The sequence below is a fragment of the Heterodontus francisci genome, chromosome 2 (assembly GCF_036365525.1).
Source record: "Heterodontus francisci isolate sHetFra1 chromosome 2, sHetFra1.hap1, whole genome shotgun sequence".
NCBI lineage: Eukaryota > Metazoa > Chordata > Chondrichthyes > Heterodontiformes > Heterodontidae > Heterodontus > Heterodontus francisci.
Window position 1 is genome coordinate 190,773,670 of NC_090372.1, and position 22,236 is coordinate 190,795,905.

A 22,236-nucleotide genomic window follows, 5' to 3' on the forward strand; every position below is an offset into this window, starting at 1 on the left:
CCTGGAGGTGGTCAGTGGTTTGTGAAGCAGCGCCTAGAGTGGCTATAAAGGCCAATTTTAGAGTGATAGATTCTTCCACAGGTGCTACAGATAAAATTGGTTGTCGGGGCTGTTACACAGTTGGCTCTCCCCTTGCGCTTATACAAGAATCACACACACGCAAATAGATTACAGGAGGGAAAATAGATTCGGTGGTTGAATTAAAGTCCAGAATAAATGGAACTTAAATATAGTCTGTAAAGTGGATGGTCCAGTAGTCCTCAGCTGAAGCTGTATTCTTGAAGTCCTCGCTGGTCAAAGTGCACTTTGTGGTTGGCCTGCTTTGATCAGGGTTTTCTTGAAGGCAGAATTGCAGTCGGCTGTCCTCCTTGTCGCTGGCCGTAGCAGTCTGCAGGCTTAGAGAGTCCCCCAGTTGCAGACCATTTTCAAACTTGATGTTTTCTGGGGGAGAGAGAAAGGGAAGCACGCAGCTTTCTGCTCCTGCACACTCTGTTACTGCTTGTCTTCCGTCTGCATAACAAAACTTCTCGTTTCTTCAGAGTTGAACAGGCGGTCACATGGTTCTTTCAATCCCCTTTGTTTCGAATGAGGTTTTTCTGGAATTCTCTAATGAAATTCAAGGTTCTCCATGCCCCAGGATGCCCATTCACACTTGGAGGGGGTTGGTTCTTTCAAGTCAATGTGCGCGGATGGCCTTGACTGTCATGCTAATGAAGCCATTTTAGGTAATTCAATCACTTAGAGCAAGCCATTGTCCTGGCTAGGCTTCTTGCTAGACCTTTTGTCTCCAGTTCAATCTCCTGATATTTCAGATGAATGTGGCAGTGACCATCTTGGCTGCTAGTTTTTTTTAAAAGTTACTGTAGGGTTTTTTTCCATTAAAAGTCTAATGTAAGTATCCAACCGATGAAATTAATATTTCTCATTTAGCAGATAGGGTTTTCCTGACACTGACATTTCATTTAAATATATAAGTATCTACACTTACGAGGAGGGGCAAAGTGAGCTGGGGGAGGCGGTTTTGCTGTTGGGAAACCTGGAAGAATGGGTTTCCTATGGGTTTTGCCAAATTTAACGCAGGACTTGAATACCCTTTTTGGAAATCATTTCCCAGTCGATGCCGACCAGATTGAGAGTCAATCTGGCTGTCAGGCAGGTAGGCCTACACCATGAGGCCACAGCCAGGGAGCGTAGGGGAGGGAGGAAGAGATTGTGGTTCGGGGTATATCGATGCAGCAGCTGGTGTGATCGGGGGAGAAAGGGAGAGGATTGCGGGAGAGCCCAGAAAATTCGAGAAAAAAGGGAAGATGGTGGGTGGCCCATGGAGAGATCAGGAATGTTGACTGGGTTCGATGCCGGGAAGGGCATAAGGAGGACAATGGATCATGGAGTGGGGTCCATTCGCTAGAGAGGCCAACAGATTTCCTTGGGGAGCTGAGGAGGAAGTATTCCTGCTCCTCCTGGCTCACTATTAGCGCTGGAAAAGTACTTACCTGTTCTATGCAACAGTCCACGTCTCCCTTTAGCTGCCAGGTTTCCCGAGGCCCAGCATTAAAGTTGGAACAGAGATAAAATCAGAGAAATACAGCCTCATTAAAATAATCCTGCTCACCTGCCCCTTGTCCAATCTCTGTTAAAACCAGAAGTGGACAGTTCCAGGTGGGTTGGGTTTGAGTTTCAGGTCTTTTACATTTTTTCTTCCACCTGACCCAAACCCACCACTTTTGCATAGGAGTGGATTCTTGTTTAATTTCAGAAAATAGAAATTAAATTTAGAGTTTAAAGGAGGATCTTTGATTTTTTAAAAAAATTAAACCTTAATTCTTTTAACTGGTTCTTCTGATTTTTTTCTCTGTCTTTTTCTGTTGGCATTTTTAGATTTTAAAGAGTGTTCTTTGACACTATTGTAGGAATAGGAGCACATAGGAAATAGGCCATTCAGCCCCTCAAGCCTGCTCCGCCATTCAACTAGATAGTGGCTGATCTTCTACCTCAGCGCCATTTTCCCGCACTATCCCCATATCCCTTGGTATCTTTAATATCTAGAAATCTATCGACCTCTGTCTTGAATATACTCAATGACTGAGCCTCCACAGCCCTCTGGGGCAGAGAATTCCAAAGATTCATGTTCCTGTGAAAATGAAGGATAGAAATGGCAAGATTAGGGAACCATGGATGACAGGTGAAATTGTGAGACTAGCTAAGAGGAAAAAGGAAGCATACGTAAGGTCTAGGCGGCTGAAGAAAGACGAAGCTTTGAAAGAATATCGGGATTGTAGGCGCAATCTGAAACGAGGAATTAAGAGCGCTAAAAGGGGTCATGAAATATCTTTAGCAAACAGGGTTAAGGAAAATCCCAAAGCCTTTTATTCATATATAAGGAGCAAGAGGGTAACTAGAGAAAGGATTGGCCCACTCAAGGACAAAGGAGAAAAGTTATGCGTGGAGTCAGAGAAAATGGGTGAGATTCTAAACGAGTACTTTGCATCGGTATTCACCGAGAAGAGGGACATGACGGATGTTGAGGTTAGGGACAGATATTTGATTACTCTAGGTCAAGTCGGCATAAGGAGGGAGGAAATGTTGGGTATTCTAAAAGGCATTAAGGTGGACAAGTCCCCAGGTCCGAATGGGATCTATCCCAGGTTACTGTGGGAAGCGAGAGAGGAAATAGCTGGGGCCTTAACAGATATCTTTGCAACATCCTTAAACACGGGTGAGGTCCCGGAGGACTGGAGAATTGCTAATGTTGTCCCCTTGTTTAAGAAGGGTAGCAGGGATAATCCAGGTAATTATAGACCGGTGAGCCTGACGTCAGTGGTAGGGAAGCTGCTGGAGAAGATACTGAGGGATAAGATCTATTCCCATTTGGAAGAAAATGGGCTTATCAGTGATAGGCAACATGGTTTTGTGCAGGGAAGGTCATGTCTTACCAACTTAATAGAATTCTTTGAGGAAGTGACAAAGTTGATTGATGAGGGAAGGGCTGTAGATGTCATATACATGGACTTCAGTAAGGCGTTTGATGAGGTTCCCCATGGTAGGCTGATGGAGAAAGTGAAGGCGCATGGGGTCCAAGGTGTACTAGCTAGATGGATAAAGAACTGGCTGGGCAACAGGAGACAGAGAGTAGCAGTGGAAGGGAGTTTCTCAAAATGGAGACGTGTGACCAGTGGTGTTCCACAGGGATCCTTGCTGGGACCACTGTTGTTTGTGATATACATAAATGATTTGGAGGAAAGTATAGGTGGTCTGATTAGCAAGTTTGCAGACGATACTAAGATTGGTGGAGTAGCAGATAGTGAAGGGGATTGTCAGAGAATACAGCAGAATATAGATAGATTGGAGAGTTGGGCAGAGAAATGGCAGATGGAGTTCAATCAGGGCAAATGTGAGGTGATGCATTTTGGAAGATCCAATTCAAGAGTGAACTATACAGTAAATGGAAAAGTCCTGGGGAAAATTGATGTACAGAGAGATTTGGGTGTTCAGGCCCATTGTTCCCTGAAGGTGGCAACGCAGGTCAATAGAATGGTCAAGAAGGCATACGGCATGCTTTCCTTCATTGGACGGGGTATTGAGTACAAGAGTTGGCAGGTCATGTTACAGTTGTATAGGACTTTGGTTCGGCCACATTTGGAATACTGCGTGCAGTTCTGGTCGCCACATTACCAAAAGGATGTGGATGCTTTGGAGAGGGTGCAGAGGAGGTTCACCAGGATGTTGCCTGGTATGGAGGGCGCTAGCTATGAAGCGAGGTTGAATAGATTAGGATTATTTTCATTAGAAAGACGGAGGTTGAGGGGGGACCTGATTGAGGTGTACAAAATCATGAGAGGTATAGACAGGTTGGATAGCAAGAAGCTTTTTCCCAGAGTGGGGGATTCAATTACTAGGGGTCACGAGTTCAAAGTGAGAGGGGAAAAGTTTAGGGGGGGATATGCGTGGAAAGTTCTTTACGCAGAGGGTGGTGGGTGCCTGGAACGCGTTGCCAGCGGAGGTGGTAGACGCGGGCACGATAGCGTCTTTTAAGATGTATCTAGACAGATACATGAATGGGCAGGAAGCAAAGAGATACAGACCCTTAGAAAATAGGCGACAGGTTTAGATAGAGGATCTGGATCGGCGTAGGCTTGGAGGGCCGAAGGGCCTGTTCCTGTGCTGTAATTTTCTTTGTTCTTTGTTTTTTATTCACCACCCTGAGTGAAGAAATTCCTCCTCATCTCAGTCCTAAATGGCCTACCTCTTATTATGGACTGAATTTTACCCCCAGCTCCGATCTCGGTGGCTAGTTTCAAAGATCGCAGGGAGCACACGTGGGATTTGCTCCCTGGAGCCACTGCGATGTTAAACGTGGCGGCTCACTTACATAGCCGGGGCGAACCGCCCACCCCCTTGATGACGTGGAGGGAGCGGCGCTCTGTCCCCGGTAATGGCATCCAGCGCCACTGCGCGGGCACCAGCGCCATTCTTAAAGGGCTTCGAGCCCTAAATGGCAGCTTAAATTTTTAAAGAAGCAGTGCATTTAAACGTATTAAAATTAATTTAAAAAATCTTTCCAGCCCCTCTCCAACCGCCTCCCCCCCATCATAGCCTTACATGTCATTCCTGCCCTCTTCCCCCCCCTCAAAATGCTTACCTTCAGTACCTGACCTCTCGCCCCCAAATTTCAGAAACTTTTACCCCTTTCCATCACCTGCTCGACCAATCACCTAAGTTTGACCTCACTCCCCCCTCCCACACTGAAATACTTACCCCCTCCCCCATCCCCACCAGTGTCCTGCATCAGATCTCCAGTTGGAGATTCGACGGCGCAGGACTGCAGGTCACCAACCATAATATCGGAGCGGGACGGCCATCAGGACGAGGTAAATAATTATTCCTTAATTTTAATGTTTTAACATATTCAAATGAGTGTCCCGTTGCCCAGCGGCAGGGGGGCTGCCATGAGGCCTCACCACCACCAGTAATATGGGGCAGGGCCTTCCCGGCATTGAGGCCCATGGCGGGCCTCTCCCAGAGGCATTTTCCAGGCCTCCCCCTTCACGACCCCCGACATTGGCGGGGCCGGTAAAATTCAGCCCTATGTCCTCTGGTTCTAGACTCCCTAGCCAAGGGAAACATACGAACATACGAATTAGGAGCAGGAGTAGGCCACTCAGCCCCTCGAGCCTGCTGCATCATTCAGTCAGTTCATGGCTGAACTGATTACTCCACATTCCCGCCTACCCCCGATAACCTTTCACCCCCTTGCTTGTCAAGAATCTATCTACCTCTGCCCTAAAAATATTCAAAGACTCTGCTTTCACCGCCTTTTGAGGAAGAGAGTTCCAAAGACTCACGACCCTCTGAGAGAAAAAAATTCTCCTCATCTCTGTCTTAAATGGGTGATCCCTTATTTTTAAACAGTGACCCCTAGTTCTAGATTCTCCCACAAGGGAAAACATCCTTCCTGCAGCTACCCTGTCAAGCTCTGTAATAATTTTGCATGCCTCAATGAGATCACTTCTCATTCTTCTAAACTCTACAGAATATAGGCCCAGTCTCCTCTGTCTCTCCTCATAAGTCAATCCTGCCATTCCAGGGATCAGTCTGGTGAACCTCTGTTGCACTCCCTCTATAGCAAATATATCCTTCCTTAGGTAAGGAGACCAAAACTGGATACAATACTCCAAGGTGCCATTTCACCAAGGCGCTATACAATTTCAGCAAGACGTCTTTACTCCTGTACTCAAATCCTCTTGCAATAAAGGCCAACATAGAATTTGCCTTCCTAATTGTTTGCTGTACCTTCATGTTAGTTTTCAGTGACTTATGAACAAGGACACCCAGGTCCCTTTGGACATCAGAACTTCCCAATCTCTCACCATTTAAGAAATACTCTGCATTTCTGTTTTTCCTACCAAAGTGGATAACTTCACATTTTTCCACATTATATTCCATCTGCCATGTTCTTACCAACTCACTTAGCCTGTCTAAATCCCCTTGATGCCTACCCATAACTCACATTCCCACCTAACTTTGTGTCATCAGCAAATTTAGAAATACTACATTTGGCCCCCACATCCAAATCATTGATCTAGATTGTGAATAGCTGAGGCCCAAGCACTGATCCTTGCAATACCCCACTAGTCACAGCCTGCCAACCAGAATGAGATGTTTATTCCTACTCTCTATTTTCTGTCCAGTAACCAATTCTCAATCCATGCCACTATATTACCTGCAATCCCACGTGCTCGAATTTTTCTTACCAACCTCCTGTGTGGGACCTTATCAAAAGCCTTCTGAAAATCCAAAAACACCACATTCACTGGTTCCCCCTTATCTATTCTGCTAGTTACATAGAACATAGAACAGTACAGCACAGTACAGGCACTTCGGCCCATGATGTTGTGCCGACCCTTTAACCTACTCTAAGATCAAACTACCTACATACCCTTCATTCTACTATCATCCATGTACCTATCCAAGAGTCGCTTAAATGCCCCTAATGTATCTGCTTCTACTACCACCGCTGGCAGTGCATTCCACGCACCCACCACTCTCTGTGTAAAGAACCTACCTCTGACATCTCCCCTAAACCTTCCTCCAATCACCTTAAAATTATGCCCCCTGGTGATAGCCCTTTCCACCCTGGGAAAAAGTCTCTGGCTATCCACTCCATCTATGCCTCTCATCATCTTGTACACCTCTATCAAGTCCTTCTTCGCTCCAATGAGAAAAGCCCTAGCTCCTTCAACCTTTCTTCATAAGACATGCCCTCCAGTCCAGGCAGCATCCTGGTAAATCTCCTCTGCACTCTCTCTAAAGCTTCCACATCCTTCCTATAATGAGGCGACCAGAACTGAACACAATATTCCAAGTGTGGTCTAACAAGGGCTTTATAGAGCTGCAGCATAACCTCGCGGCTCTTAAACTCAATCCCCCTGTTAATGAAAGTCAACACCCCATACGCCTTCTTAACAACCCTATCAATTTGGGTGGCAACTTTGAGGGATCGATGGACGTGGACCCCAAGATCCCTCTGTTCCTCCACACTGCCAAGAATCCTGTCTTTAAGCCTGTATTCTGCATTCAAATTTGACCTTCCAAAATGAATCACTTCACACTTTTCCAGGTTGAACTCCATCTGCCACTTCTCAGCCCAGCTCTGCATCCTGTCAATGTCCCGTTGCAACCGACAACAGCCCTCCACACTATCCACAACTCCAGCAACCTTTGTTTCATCGGCAAACTTACTAACCCAGCCTTCCACTCCCTCATCCAAGTCATTTATAAAAATCACAAAGAGCAGAGGTCCCAGAACAGATCCCTGCGGAACACCACTGGTCACCGAGCTCCAGGCTGAATACTTTCCATCTACTACCACCCTCTGTCTTCTATGGGCCAGCCAATTCTGTATCCAGACAGTCAAATTTCCCTGTATCCCATGCCTCCTTACTTTCTGAATGAGCCTACCATGGGGAACCTTATCAAACGCCTTGCTAAAATCCATATACACCACATCTACTGCTCTTCCTTCATCAATGTGTTTTGTCACATCCTCAAAGAATTCAATAAGGCTTGTGAGGCATGACCTGCCCCTCACAAAGCCACGCTGACTCTCTCTAATCAAACTATGCTTTTCCAAATAATCATAAATCCTGTCTCTCAGAATCCTCTCCAATAATTTGCCCACCACCGACATAAGACTGACTGGTCTGTAATTCCCTGGGTTATCCCTATTCCCTTTCTTGAACAAGGGAATAATATTTGCCACCCTCCAATCATCTAGTACTACTCCAGTGGACAGTGAGGATGCAAAGATCATCGCCAAAGGCGCGGCAATCTCTTCCCTCGCTTCCTGTAATAACCTTGGGTATATCCCGTCTGGCCCCGGGGACTTATCTATCCTCATGTCTTTCAAAATTTCCAGCACATCCTCCTTCTTAACATCAACCTGTTCGAGCATATCAGCCTGTTTCACGCTGTCCTCACAAACGACAAGGTCCCTCTCACTAGTGAATACTGAAGCAAAGTATTCATTTAGGACCTCCCCTACCTCCTCTGACTCCAGGCACAAGTTCCCTCCACTATCCCTGATCGGCTCTACCCTCACTCTGGCCATCCTCTTGTTCCTCACATGAGTGTAGAACGCCTTGGGATTTTCCTTAATCCTACCCGCCAAGACTTTTTCATGTCCCCTTCTAGCTCTCCTAAGTCCATTCTTCAGTTCCTTCCTGGCTACCTTGTAACCCTCTGGAGCCCTTTCTGATCCTTGCTTCCTCAACCTTAAGTAAGCTTCCTTCTTCCTCTTGACTAGCTGTTCCACATCTCTTGTCATCCAAGGTTCCTTCACCCTACCATCCCTTCCCTGCCTCATCGGGACAAACCTATCCAGCAGTCGCAGCAAGTGCTCCCTAAACAACCTCCACATTTCTGTCGTGCATTTCCCTGAGAACATCTGTTCCCAATTTAAGCTCCCAGTTCCTGCCTAATAGCATTGTAATTTCCCTTCCCCCAATTAAATATTTTCCCATCCCGTCTGCTCCTATCCCTCTCCATGACTATAGTAAAGGTCAGGGAGTTGTGATCACTCTCACCGAAATGCTCTCCCAGCGAGAGATCTGTCACCTGGCCTGGTTCGTTGCCAAGCACCAAGTCCAACATAGTCTCCCCTCTAGTCGGCCTATCTACATATTGAGTCAGGAAACCTTCCTGGACACACCTGACAAAATCTGCTCCATCCAAACTATTTGCACTAAGGAGGTTCCAATCAATATTCGGGAAGTTGAAGTCACCCATGACAACAACCCTGTTACTTCTGCACCTTTCCAAAATCTGCCTCCCAATCTGTTCCTCCGTGTCTCTGTTGCTATTGGGGGGTCTATAGAAAACTCCCAATAAAGTGACTGCTCCTTTCCTGTTTCTGACTTCCACCCATACTGACTCAGTAGACAAACCCTCCTCGACGACCTCCCTTTCTGCAGCTGTGATACTATCCCTGATTAGCAATGCCACTCCCCCACCTCTTTTACCTCCCTCCCTATTCCTTTTGAAACATCTAAACCCCGGTACATCCAACACCCATTCCTGCCCCTGTGGTATCCAAGTCTCCGCAATGGCCACAACATCGTAGCTCCAAGTACTGATCCATGCTCTAAGTTCATCACCCTTATTCCTGACACTTCTTGCGTTAAAATAGACACACTTCAACCCATCATACTGGCTGCAACTTTGCCCTGTCAACTGTCTAACCTTCCTCACAGACTCTCTGCACTCTGTATCTGCCTGTTCAACAGCTACCCCATCCACTGATCCGTAACTCCGGTTCCCATCCCCCTGCCAAACTAGTTTAAACCCTCCCGAAGAGCTCTAGCAAACCAACCGCCCAGGATATTGGTGCCCCTCCAGTTCAGATGCAACCCATCCTTCTTGTACAGGTCCCACCTTCCCCAGAAGGTATCCCAATGATCCACATATCTGAAGCCCTCCCTCCTACACCAGCTCTGTAGCCACGTGTTCAGCTGCACTCGCTCTCTGTTTCTCGCCTCACTAGCACGTGGCACCTGTATCAATCCTGAGATTACTACTCTGCTCGTCCTGCCTTTTAGCTTCCAACCTAACTCCCTATATTCGCTTTTCAGGTCCTCATCCCTTTTCCTAGCTATGTCATTGGTACCGATGTGTACCACGACTTCTGGCTGCTCCCCCTCCCCCTTAAGAATCCTGTAGACTCGATCCGAGACATCCCTGACCCTGGCACCCGGGAGGCAACATACCATCCGGTACATCCTCAAACACCTTCAACAGGTTTGTCAAGCATGATTTCCCTTTCTTAAATCCGTGTTGACTCAGCCCAAGCTTTCCATTATTTTCTAAGTATCCAATTATCACATCCTTTATAATAGATTCTAGCATTTTCTTGACGACTGATGTCAGGCTAACAGGTCTGCAGTTCCCCATTTTCTCCCTCCCTCCTTTCTTAAATAGTGGGGTTACATTTGCTATCTTCCAATCTGCAGGAACCGTTTCAGAATCTATAGAATTTTGGAAGATGACCACCAATTCGGGGGATCACTCTGGCCCTGCAGTGCCTACCTTTTGTAAGAGTTGATGTGCACCCCAGCCAGAAACAGGTCCAGCTCTCCAGTTTGAAGGCATTCAATTGCACAAACCTGTTCCAGAGGTCTGCTATTCTCTGGGAAAAAATAGAGGAGAGCAAGAAGGAAGACTTGCATTGAGAATCATACATTTTGTAATTAATAAGCTATGAGAAGGCAAAAATATCCAGCATCAGAAAACACCATTGTGGTCCATCTGGCCGATCGCCGTGTTCAAGAAAGGCCACAATATATCCCTTCCTCCCTTTGGTCTTCTCTTCCACCAAGAAACTACCAAACCTCCTTTTCAATTTGCTGACATTGTCCATAGAAAAAGAACAAAGAAAATTACAGCACAGGAACAAGCCCTTCGGCCCTCCAAGCCTACGCCGATCCAGATCCTCTATCTAAACCATCTCCTTAGAAAATCCACTTCACATGTTCAGCGTCTTCTATTTGTATGGTGAAAAAGTAAACATCAAGAGAGACCAGAAACAGTGCTCATGGACACAGCTCATCAATTTTTGCTTTTTAACCTCAGAAATGATGGAAAACACGGAGGGAGATGAATGTGGCAGAGAAAACCTAAAGAGGAAATGAGAAGGACATGAGCAGGAAGAAATCGGGAATTAGTAAGAAGAGAAATAGGATTTAGCCATCCACCATCAGATCTGTTTGGACCACATCAAGCATGATGAGCTTCATTCTCCTCGGTCAAAACCGCCCACTACTCCAGGATTAACCTGGATAGCAAAGATATCCTCCACCTTGGTTTATTCATAACCATCTCCCCCTCCCTTCACCTCCAACAATAAGCACAAGGAGCTCATGAACTTCTTTGGTTTCTGCTGCTTGCCCCCTTCCCCAATCCCACCAAGTCAAACTTCTCAACTGTCCCCCTCCCTTAACCCTGAATGAATGGAGTAAATTGAAGCTTGGAACAAAACATAACTTGGACCAGGACCTTGCACCAAGGAATGACAGTGAGGGGCAGCACATCCTTACTAGCAAATAATGAGTTCAGTTCCTCCCCTTTGACATCATAGAGTTCCAACCCCTAAATACCATTGAAGGTATTTTTTAATAAGAAACCAAATTTTATTTTAAACCTTATTTTCTCCAGTAACCATAGCAGAGCTGTTAAAGTGCACAAAAGATCTTTTTAAAGAATAAGAACTTTGAAAGTTTAATCCCCTCTGCTGGTTTAACTTTTCATATTTGTATCACTTTATTACTTTAACAGAGTTTGGACTCAGAAAAGGCAGAGCCATTGAGACAGGGACCCACAAAAGGGGGAAACAACAGATTGTGGGGCGGGGGGGAGGGGTTGTGAAGAGGCAGGCAACAAATTAGAGGCTTAAAGAAATAGAGACAGCCGATCAGGGGCACACAGTTTAAAGGACAGCAACATTTGGAGCTGGCAGCTGCAATTAGAGGGTGGGGCAGGGGGTGTTGGACGGGGGGGAGGTGGGTTTTGAGATCATTAGTGGCCCAGTAAATTGGCTTCTGCATTTTCTGATTCAAAACCGTACAGGTGCCAACCCTAGTCTGTGTTTTTTTTTTCCATATTTAAACATTTTTTAGTAGTCACATTCATTTCAAATTCAAATTAAGTCAAATGGCAGTCACAAGTGATATTCTATGATCACAAATAGACTGGGAAACCTGCATGTTCAAGCAGCACGAGTGCAAAGAAGAGTTAAGAGCAACCGAGAGCTCTTCTCTCCTACTTAGAACCCTTTGTAAGTGATATTTGCCTCCTACGAGTCTTGAAAGGCAAAATGGATTCCCTTAGGTTACATTCACTCCATTAAAATGTTTCCAAACAAGATGTAACATGAGTGAGGTTCATGCGAAACTAGCTTGGGTTCCACTGTCCAGCAGTACCGTGATCCAAGAGTTGCTCAAATTACCCTCTGACAACACGTACGTTAACACGTGGCATGCAATGAAACAGGAAAGTGTGAGCCCAGTGGGAAGCACAAATTTTGCCATTTTCCTCCTGTCTGTTAAGTGTACAAAAGGTCTCAACATTTTTCTTACTTATAGAAAAGCTGTGTACCTATTTTCTGCATCTATTCACCACGTGGGCCTTTGCTTCTATTCTGATTTTGCTTGCTTTGATATCTCTGCAGGGATTAGTAGCACTGGATTTCGTCAGCAGGGAAAGTCTCCGAGCTTCAGTGTAAACTGGACAGTTGGTGACCCTGACCTGGAGGTCATTAATGCCACTACAGGAAAGGGGGACCTGGGTTCCTCGTCCAGACTCTGCAAACGTGCACTTTATACCCAGTGGGCCAAGCTTTACGGCAAGGTAAACATTTAGTGATCCAGTGATGTATGTTCTTGTACTACAGTTTAATACTCATTTGTTAGCTCACTGCACTATCGGGAGAACAATGCTGGCAAAGTCTACATCAAAAACTCAACGTCCAGTGAGATCCTGTGTCATTACACTAAATAATGTGATCAATGTGTACTGATTCTGAAGTATTTTGCTACCTCCACCATCCCCCCGCCCCAAACTTGAGATCATCCTGGCACTCCCCACTTCACACCCACCCCCATTCATACCAGCATTTCTTCTTTCCTCCACAGATTATGCTGGTGTCCCTCACTATTGATCTCTCCTCCGTTAGGACGCTTCTTAAAACCTGCCTCTTTGACCAAGCTTTTGGTCATCAGCCCTAAAAGGTCCTTATGTCAGTGTTAAATTTTAGTTGCTAACACTCCTGCGAAGCACCTTGTATCATTTTTTACTGTATTAAAGTCACTATATAAATGCAAATTTTTGTTGTTTCTCCTTCTTTGCCTCAATTCATAGAAACATAGAATGGTTACAGCACAGAAGGAGGCCATTCGGTCCATCTCTGTAAGAGCTACTCACCTCGTCCCATTCCCGTCCTTTCCCTGTAGCCCTACAAATGTTTTTCTCTTTGAATGCTTATCCAAGTTCCTTTAGAAAGCCACGATTGAGTCTGCCTCCATCACATTCACGGGCAGTGCATTCTAGATCCTAACCATTCACTGCGTAAAAAGGATTTTCCTCATGTCACCATTACTTCTTTTGCCAATCACCTTAAATCGGTGTCCTTGGTTTTCAACCTACCACTAATGGGAAGAGTTTCTCTCTATCTATTCTCTCCAGACCCCTCATGATTTTGAACCTGCATAAAATCTCTCAACCTTCTCTTCTATAAGGAGAATCATATGCAGGAACCTTGTGGGAGTGGCAGAAGTCCTGCCACCAGGGCTGAAAACAGGAGACGACCACGCTTCAGTGGGCAGTGGGACCTGGGACCGCATTTTGCCGGCGGCAGACAATTAATTGGTTACCGCCCGGACTGCTAGCCTGTTAAGGGGGGCAGCTCTCCTCCAAGAGCTACCGGCCCAATCAGAGGGCCAGCTTCTCAGCAGCCTCAACAGTGCCTCCACTATCGGTGGCCAGTGCTGAAGCTGCAGCTGTGAGGAGAGGGTGCCTAAATGGTCAAGGCACCCTCAAAGATGAGTAAATGGGGTTGGGGTAACTGGGACAATCGGTGGGCAGGGGGGGGGATTGCGGTGGGATTGAGGGAAGACTGTACTATTGCCACTGGGGAGCCCCCTCAGTGGGCCATGGAGTGCCCCTAAAGGAGGGCTCCAGCCCACCCCCAGAGTCCACTGCCAGGTTTCACTGGATGATCTCCCCACACAGCGGTGGTTCCCCCCAACAGAGGCAAAACTCTCTGAGGTGGGAAGTGGGCCTTAATTGGCCACTTAAGTGGCTCAATTGTGCTCCCAGCAGGTGGCCAATCTGCCACCTTTCCCACTGCTGGCAAAATGGCATGGCAGCAGGAAGACATCTGACACCTCCCTGCATCATTTTGTTAGCCTTCCCACCTCCCGCCCTGTCACCAAAGGCCGACAAAATTCAGGACATAGAATCATAGAATTCAAAGTGTAGCTCTTTTCCTACCACCCCTTCAATTCAAGACAATGCTCAACCCACCATACGTCAGTTCATACGGGCACTCTTCTCCTCTTGCCTCTCAGTTCATGCTGCCATTATCCTCGCCTCATCCCAGTCCCAGATGGTGCTGCTCCAGAGGCTGACAGCAGGAATTCCTAAGTCACAATATCAGGAACGCCTTCCCACATTGTGCAGCACAACTACATCCCTTGGAACAGTGTCACTAGAAGCCAGAATATCAGTGAGGGGTCAGAGCTGGGAGCATTGCTGATCTTCATCTCATACATGGATAGGCGAGCACAGATTTCAAACCCCTATTGTCCATGTAAAACACTGGTATGTTCATTGCATTCCACAGCAAGTTTACCTCCCATTGCATCCCCAAGCACAAAGCAAAATTGACATCCACAAGTTAATTGAGCGAACTGCAGTTTAACAATGACACACAACAGGGAACAACCCTGATAGAGGAAGAGAGCCTTGTGTAGTAGTGGATGTTCATTGTCATATTGACGTCTTCAATTACTTCAGTTGCATTGCATTTCACAGAAACAGTTTGGAGTGAATTAAAGTTGGCAGAGGAAAGCTCAAATTAGTTGCACTAAGTGATAGAGCAGATTCACAGCTCAATACCCTAGCATACAGATGTTTTTAGCACAGCTCTGTATTTTCCACTAGCTTTTGGCAATATGATGTGAGCTTAGGAATTACAGTTGACCGTATGAGTGGGCAAAGACCTAGATCCTGAAAGTTCATGTGGGATTTACTGCAATCCCACTGTAACTTTACTGGGAGACCAACAGGGCCCCTGGGGAACAGCATCAATTGCTAAAAAAGGCCATTTATGCCATAGCCCTGGGACCTCTGTCAGTATGCTGCTGGAATTATGGCAGGACAATGGTAGAGCTCCCACAGAATTTCAGGGCTGCAATATATTTAAATCACATTCCTGTCCACTATTTTAGTTGAGGTGTTCATCTCATTAACATCAATGTCTTCATTAATTAACAGCCACAACAGTGTCATATCAATGGATGATGCCCATTCCTCTGCTACAATCAGTTATGTTAATTTCTGTGGGAGGTGGGGTGGGGGGAGGGGGGGGGAGAGGGTGGGTTCTCCCACTTGTCCAAGTTAACTTTGGAGGAAGAACCACAAAACCCTCCGAAAAACGGCATTAGTGCCATCTATGCTGGGGGGTTTTTCTGTGTTTCCCTGGAGCTTATGCCAAAGTTATGGCAGATGAGGGGAGAATCATGTGGAAATTCATCTCCATGCTCTTCAATTCACCCCATACTCTTCAATTCACCCCATACTCTTCAATTCACCCCATGCTCTTCAATTCACCCCATGCTCTTCAATTCACCCCCATGCTCTTCAATTCACCCCCATGCTCTTCAATTCACCCCATGCTCTTCAATTCACCCCATGTTCTTCAACTCATCCCATGCTCTTCAATTCACCCCATGCTCTTCAATTCACCCCATGCCCTTCAATTCACCCCCATGCTCTTCAATTCACCCCCATGCTCTTCAATTCACCCCCATGCTCTTCAATTCACCCCATGCTCTTCAATTCACCCCCATGTTCTTTAGTTCACTCCCATGTTCTTTAGTTCACTCCCATGCTCTTTAGTTCACTCCCATGCTCTTTAGTTCACCCCCATGCTCTTTAATCCACCCCCATGCTCTTCAGTTCACCCCCATGTTCTTCAGTTCACCCCCATGTTCTTCAGTTCACCCCCATGTTCTTCAATTCACCCCCATGTTCTTCAATTCACCCCATGTTCTTCAATTCACCCCATGCTCTTCAATTCACACCATGCTCTTCAATTCACCCCCATGCTCTTCTATTCAATCCCATGCTCTTCAATTTACCCCCATGCTCTTCAATTTACCCCCATGCTCTTCAATTCACCCCCATGCTCTTCAATTCACCCCATGCTCTTCAATTCAACCCCATGCTCTTTAGTTCACCCCCATGCTCTTTAGTTCACCCCATGCTCTTTAGTTCACCCCCATGCTCTTTAGTTCACCCCCATGCTCTTTAGTTCACCCCATGCTCTTTAATCCACCCCCATGCTCTTTAATCCACCCCCATGCTCTTCGATTCACCCCCATGCTCTTCGATTCACCCCCATGCTCTTCGATTCGCCTCCATGCTCTTTAATTTACCCCCATGCTCTTGGATTGACCTTGTGCTCTTCAATTCACCCCATGCTCTTCAATTCACCCCATGCTTTTCAATTTACCCCCATGCTGTTCAATTGAGCTTGTGCTCTTCAATTCACCCCCATGCTATTCAATCCACCCTGTACTCTTCGATCCACCCTCATGCTCTCCAGTTGGCCCTGTGCTCTTCATTTCACCCCATGCTCTTCAATTCATGCCATGCTCTTCAATTCATGCCATGCTCTTTGATTTATCATGCTCTTTGATTCATCCCCATGCTCTTCGATTCACCCCCATGCTCTTCGATTCACCCCCATGGATTTCGATTCACTCAATGCTCTTCGATTCACCCTCATGCTCTTCACTTTACCCCATGCTCTTCAATTCACCCCATGGTCTTCAATTCATCCCCTTGCGATTCAATTCACCCCCTTGCTATTCAATTCACCACCATGCTCTTTGATTCATCTCATGCCCCCATGCAATTCAATTCACTCCCCTGCTCTTCGATTCACCCGCCCCCCCGCTCCTCTTCAATTCACCCCTGTGCTAGTCAGTTCACTCCATGCTCTTTGATTCACCCCATGATTTTCCATTCGACATACCACCCGCAGAAATATCTCCTTTGAAGAAAACTGCAAACAATATTATTATGGTATCATTTTTGCCAATTATCTAGCTTTACGATTTTGAGACATTTTCAGAAACTGGATTCTTAAACAATGATCCTTGAACTATTAGAATGTTTTCACTTTATAAACTGCAACACTGCGGCTGACCAATCAAGAGTGATATTGTGCTGGTGGCAGGTGGAAGCCTCCAATCACCAAGCTCTGTGTCCAGCGCCACATTTCTTTTGGCTTATACTTATAACTGACATGTGGAATACATTACCAGGGAAGACACTGATGCTGACAGTATAAACAGGCTAGGAGGCATTAGGACAGAACTTCAATATACTCCCCATTATAAGAGCCCAGCTGAATTTTCATTTCCATTTGATTTCAGTGGCAATGAAAAGCGGGCACTTTCAGTAAAGGATGGATGATCCACAAATCCAGTTTTACACCCAGATAGCAAGCTGAAAATCTTTCCCAATTCAATGTACTTTGAGAGTGGAAGCAATATATATTGATTCATTCACATGTAATTTAGGTAGATGTCTTTTGGAGAAATCATTTTGGGATGCAATATATGAGTAAATTAAGTTTGTTAAGTGTAGCATACTTGGAAGGAAAAACGTGACTTTGGAACTATTTATTTATTTAGAGATACAGCACTGAAACAGGCCCTTCGGCCCACCGAGTCTGTGCCGACCAACAACCACCCATTTATAATTTATACTAACCCTACAGTAATCCCATATTCCCTACCATCTACCTACACTAGGGGCAATTTACAATGGCCAATTTACCTATCACCTGCAAGTCTTTGGCTGTGGGAGGAAACCGGAGCACCCGGCGAAAACCCACACGGTCACAGGGAGAACTTGCAAACTCCGCACAGGCAGTACCCAGAATTGAACCCAGGTCGCTGGAGCTGTGAGGCTGTGGTGCTAACCACTACGCCACTGTGCCGCCCAATGGTTCCCAATGCTCTCCATCACTGGGAGTTTCCTTGTGTCATGTCCCATTCTGTTACAGATTAATTGATAGTGATTGATTGCTGTGATAAGTCAAAAACCTCATCATCATTGTATCATGTGACTACAAGGATGATAGAAAGTGAACTAGATGGGCTTTGGTATTTTCTATCGAGCAATTACTATGTGCCTGTGAGGTTTTCATCACTTTTTGAATAACCTGTGTATAGAATCATTGAATTTTCGAATGGTTACAGTGAAGAAGGAGGCCATTTGGCCATCGTGTCTGGGCCAGCTCTCTGCAAGAACAACTGACTTAGTCCGCTCCCCTGCCTTTTCCCCGTAGCCCTGAAAATATTTTAGCTTCAGATATTTATCCAATTCTCTTTTGAATGCCTCGATGGAATCTGCCTCCACCACACTCTCAGGTAGAGCATTCAAGATCTGCATCCTCTCTAATGCCTTCAAATCCTTTCTAAAGTCAGTGCCCAGAATTGGACAGAATACTCGACTTGAGGCTGAACCAGGGTTCTATACAGGCTCATCATAACTTCCTTGTCTTTGTACTCTGTGCCCCTATTTACTGAGCCCAGGATCCCGTTTACTTTATTAACCACTTTCTCAACCTGCCCTGCCACCTTCAATGGTTTGTGCACATATATCCCCAGGTCCCTCTGCTTTTGCACCCCCTTTAGAATTGTACCTTTTAATTTATATTGCCTCTCCTCATTCTTCCTACCAAAATGTTTCACTTCACACGTCTCTGTATTAAATTTTATCTACCTGTTGTCCGCCCATTCCACCAGCCTGTCTAAGTCCTCTTGAAGTATATCACTATCCTCTTCACGGTTCACAATATTTCCAAGTTTTGCATCATCTGAGTTTTTTGAAATTGTGCCCTGTACACCAAAGTCCTTATTATAGCTCAAGAAAAGCTATGGTCCTAACACCAATCCCACTATAGATCTTCCTGCAGTCTGAAAAACAACTATTCACCGTTACTCTCTGTTTCCTGTCACTCAGATAGTTTCGCACCGATGCTGCCACTGTCCCTTTTATTCTGTGGGCTTCAACTTTGCTGACAAGCCTGTTATGTGGCACTTTATCAAACGCATTTTGGAAGTCCATACACACCACATAAGCCACGTTACCCTCATTAACTCTCTCTGTTATCTCATCAAAAAACTAAATCAAGTTAGTTAAACACAATTTGCCCTTAACAAATCTGTGCTGGCTTTCCTTAATGAATTCACATTTAGTTGCTTGGTAGTACAGAAATTGAATATTGTTGAAAAAAGAGACATGCTGTCCAAGCTTCTTGTTTTGCACTCATCAGGACAGACGCAAGAATGCCAAATTTCAAAGGGAGCGACAATTTATACTGCATGAGAGAAGGGTGCCGATTGGTTGGGAAGTCGACTCTGGTCGAGGCGTTGCCATGGAGAATGCACCAAGGAACTATTATCCCTCACGCTTTTGTTTACTTCAAAAGTGGTGCAAAGACTGGACATGTTCCTTTTTCCTGCAGAGGACAGGTCCCTGCCTATGAATATATATAGCTTCTAGCAAGTGTAAGGGAGCTACATTGTGAGCCCAGCTGATAATCTTAAAGTGGTTGTCAGTGTAATTCTTAGCACACTCAGGATTGTTCAGCAAGTGCTATCCAATCACGTAATCACATCTAATGCTGGACATTATGTTCTGAGTTTGTAAGTATGGGCTGGTTGAGTACGGTCAATACTCTGCCTATTGAAAACAGCTGAAGGGATGTGCTATTTGATATGATCTGCCAATCGGTGGGACCTACTGGTGTGATGCCAGTGACATCCTTGACCCTGGCAACAGGGAGGCAACATACCATCGTGGACTCACATCTGCAGCTGCAGAAATACCTGTCTGTTCCCCTAACAATTGAATCCCCAATCAATATTGATTTCCCAATCTTTCACCTACACCTCCCACCTTCTCCTTACAGCTGAGCTAGCTGTGGTGCCAGGAACTTGGCTGTGCCTGCACTCCCCAGAAGAACCATCAATCTCACCAGTTTTCAGAATTGAATACTGGTTGGAGAGTGAGATGCACTCAGGGGACTTCTGCACTACCTGCCTGGCCCTTCTTGACTGCCTGGCAGTCACCCATTCCCTCTCTGCCTGCACACTGTTAAGCTGGGGATGACCACGTCTATAAACATGCTATCCATGAAACTCTCAAACTGGCGGATGTGCTGCAGTGATACCAGCTGCTGCTCAAACTCTGAAAGCCGGAGCTCAAGCTGCTGCAGCTGATGACACTTCCTGCACATGTGATTGTCCAGGAAATGTGTAGTTCCTTGCTGCATTCTCCATGGCAACGCCTCGACCAATCCACAGCCTCGACCAATCCACAGGTCCTAGCTGCCCTGCCATGCCTCTATTTATTAGACTATTAAATTTATGGCTTAAATGCTCACCAGCTACTCACCAATCAGCCATTGTGATGTTCCACAATGCATATCCTCTACAAAGAAAGACTTGCATTGATAAAGCTCCTCTCATGACATCACGATGTCCCAAAGTGCTTTGCAATCGTTGAAGCACTATTGAAGTGTAGTCACTGTTATAGTCACTCTATATGTGTAGCTTGATGGAGATGCTATATACAGTGACACACTCAAAGCCTGTTTTTACAATTGAGTCATTCGCAGAACTCTCAAGCCATAGACTACTTGCATGAAATTTCCCATTCAACATTACATCCTCCTCAATAAAATATGGGTTATTGGATTTACACGTTATCAGCTCCAAATATACATCCCTGAGGGGATCTATCAGTACTTTAATAAATGTCACGGATGAGATTTCCTTGTGATAAGAATTTCTTCTGTGTAGTCAGGTTTAGTGAAAATTATTTCTGGCAGCTTATAAGTGATATATATACTGTAACCTCAGTGATAAAGGAATCAATATTCTCCACACAAAGTCTTGTTAATATTGGGAAACCTCAAAACTTGGAGCTTGAAGATCCAACTCAATTTAAATCCTTTTCGATTTCTTTTCAGTCACATCATAGGAAATGTCTTCCTTAGTGAAATGCTTTACTAATGCTCCATGAATAAAATTTTATTATAATTTCAATAGTAATATTTATTGATAGAGTCATAAGAGTTATACCGCACAGAAACAGGCCCTTCGGCCCATCAAGCACCTAACTATTCTAATCTCATTTTCCAGCACTTGGCCCGTAGCCTTGTATGCTATGGTGTTTCAAGTACTCATCTAAATACTTAAATGTTGTGAGGGTTCCTGCCTCTACCACCCCTTCAGGCAGTGCGTTTCAGATTCCAAACACCCTGTGGGTGAATTTTTTTTTCCTCAAATCCCCTCTAAACCTCCTGCCCCTTATCTTAAATCTATTCCCCCTGGTTATTGAGCCCTCCACTAAGGGAAAATGTTTCTTCCTATCTGACCTATCAATGCCCCTCATAATTTTGTATACCTCAATCATGTCCCCCCTCAGCCTTCTCTGCTCCAAGGAAAATAACTCGAGCCTTTCCAGTCTCTCTTCATAGCTGAAATGCTCCAGCCCAGGCAATATCTGGTGAATCTCCTCTGCACTTTCCCCAGTGCAATCACATCCTTCCTATAGTGTGGTGACCAGAACTGTACACAGTACTCCAGCTGTGACCTAACTAGCGTTTTATACAGCTCCATCATAACCTCCCTGCTCTTATAGTCTATGCCTTGGCTAATAAAGGCATGTATCCCATATGCCTTCCTAACCACCTTATCTACCTGTGCTGCTGCCTTCAGTGATCTATGGACAAGTACACCAAGGTCCCTCTGACCCTCTGTACTTCCTCGGGTCCTACCATCCATTGTATATTCCCTTGCCTTGTTAGTCCTCCCAAAATGCATCACATCACACTTCTCAGGAGTAAGTTCCATTTGCCACTGCTCCGCCCATCTTACCAGCCCATCTATATCGTCCTGTAATCTCAGGCTTTCCTCCTCACTATTTACGACACCACCAATTTTTGTGTCATCTGCGAACTTACTGATCATACCTCCTATATTCATATCTAAATCATTAATGTACACTACAAACAGCAAGGGGCCCAGCAGTACACCACTGGTCACAGGCTTCCACTCACAAAAACAACCCTTGACCATCACCCTCTGCCTCCTGCCACTAAGCCAATTGTGGATCTAATTTGCCAAACTGCCCTGGATCCCTTGGGCTCTTACCTTCTTAACCAATCTCCTAAGCGGGACCTTATCAAAAGCCTTACTGAAGTCCATGTAGACTATATCAACTGCTTTACCCTCATCTACACATCTAGTCACCGCCTTGAAAAATTCAATCAAGTTAGTTAGACACAATCTCCCCCGACAAAGCCATGCTGACTATCCCTGATTAATCCCTGCCTCTCCAAGTGTAGATTAATCCTGTCCCTCAGAATTTTTTTCCAATAGT

At 45.5% G+C, this 22,236-nt stretch overlaps 1 protein-coding gene across 1 annotated transcript in view; it reads left to right on the top strand.

Annotated features, from left to right (window-relative positions):
- Nucleotides 1-22,236, top strand: part of adarb2 (adenosine deaminase RNA specific B2 (inactive)) — a 706,833-nt gene that overhangs the window by 679,019 nt on the left and 5,578 nt on the right. Inside the window, exon 10 of the mRNA XM_068051905.1 lies at nucleotides 12,218-12,396. Within this exon, the coding sequence (XP_067908006.1) occupies nucleotides 12,218-12,396 (179 nt within the window). The remainder of the gene's footprint in view (nucleotides 1-12,217; nucleotides 12,397-22,236) is intronic.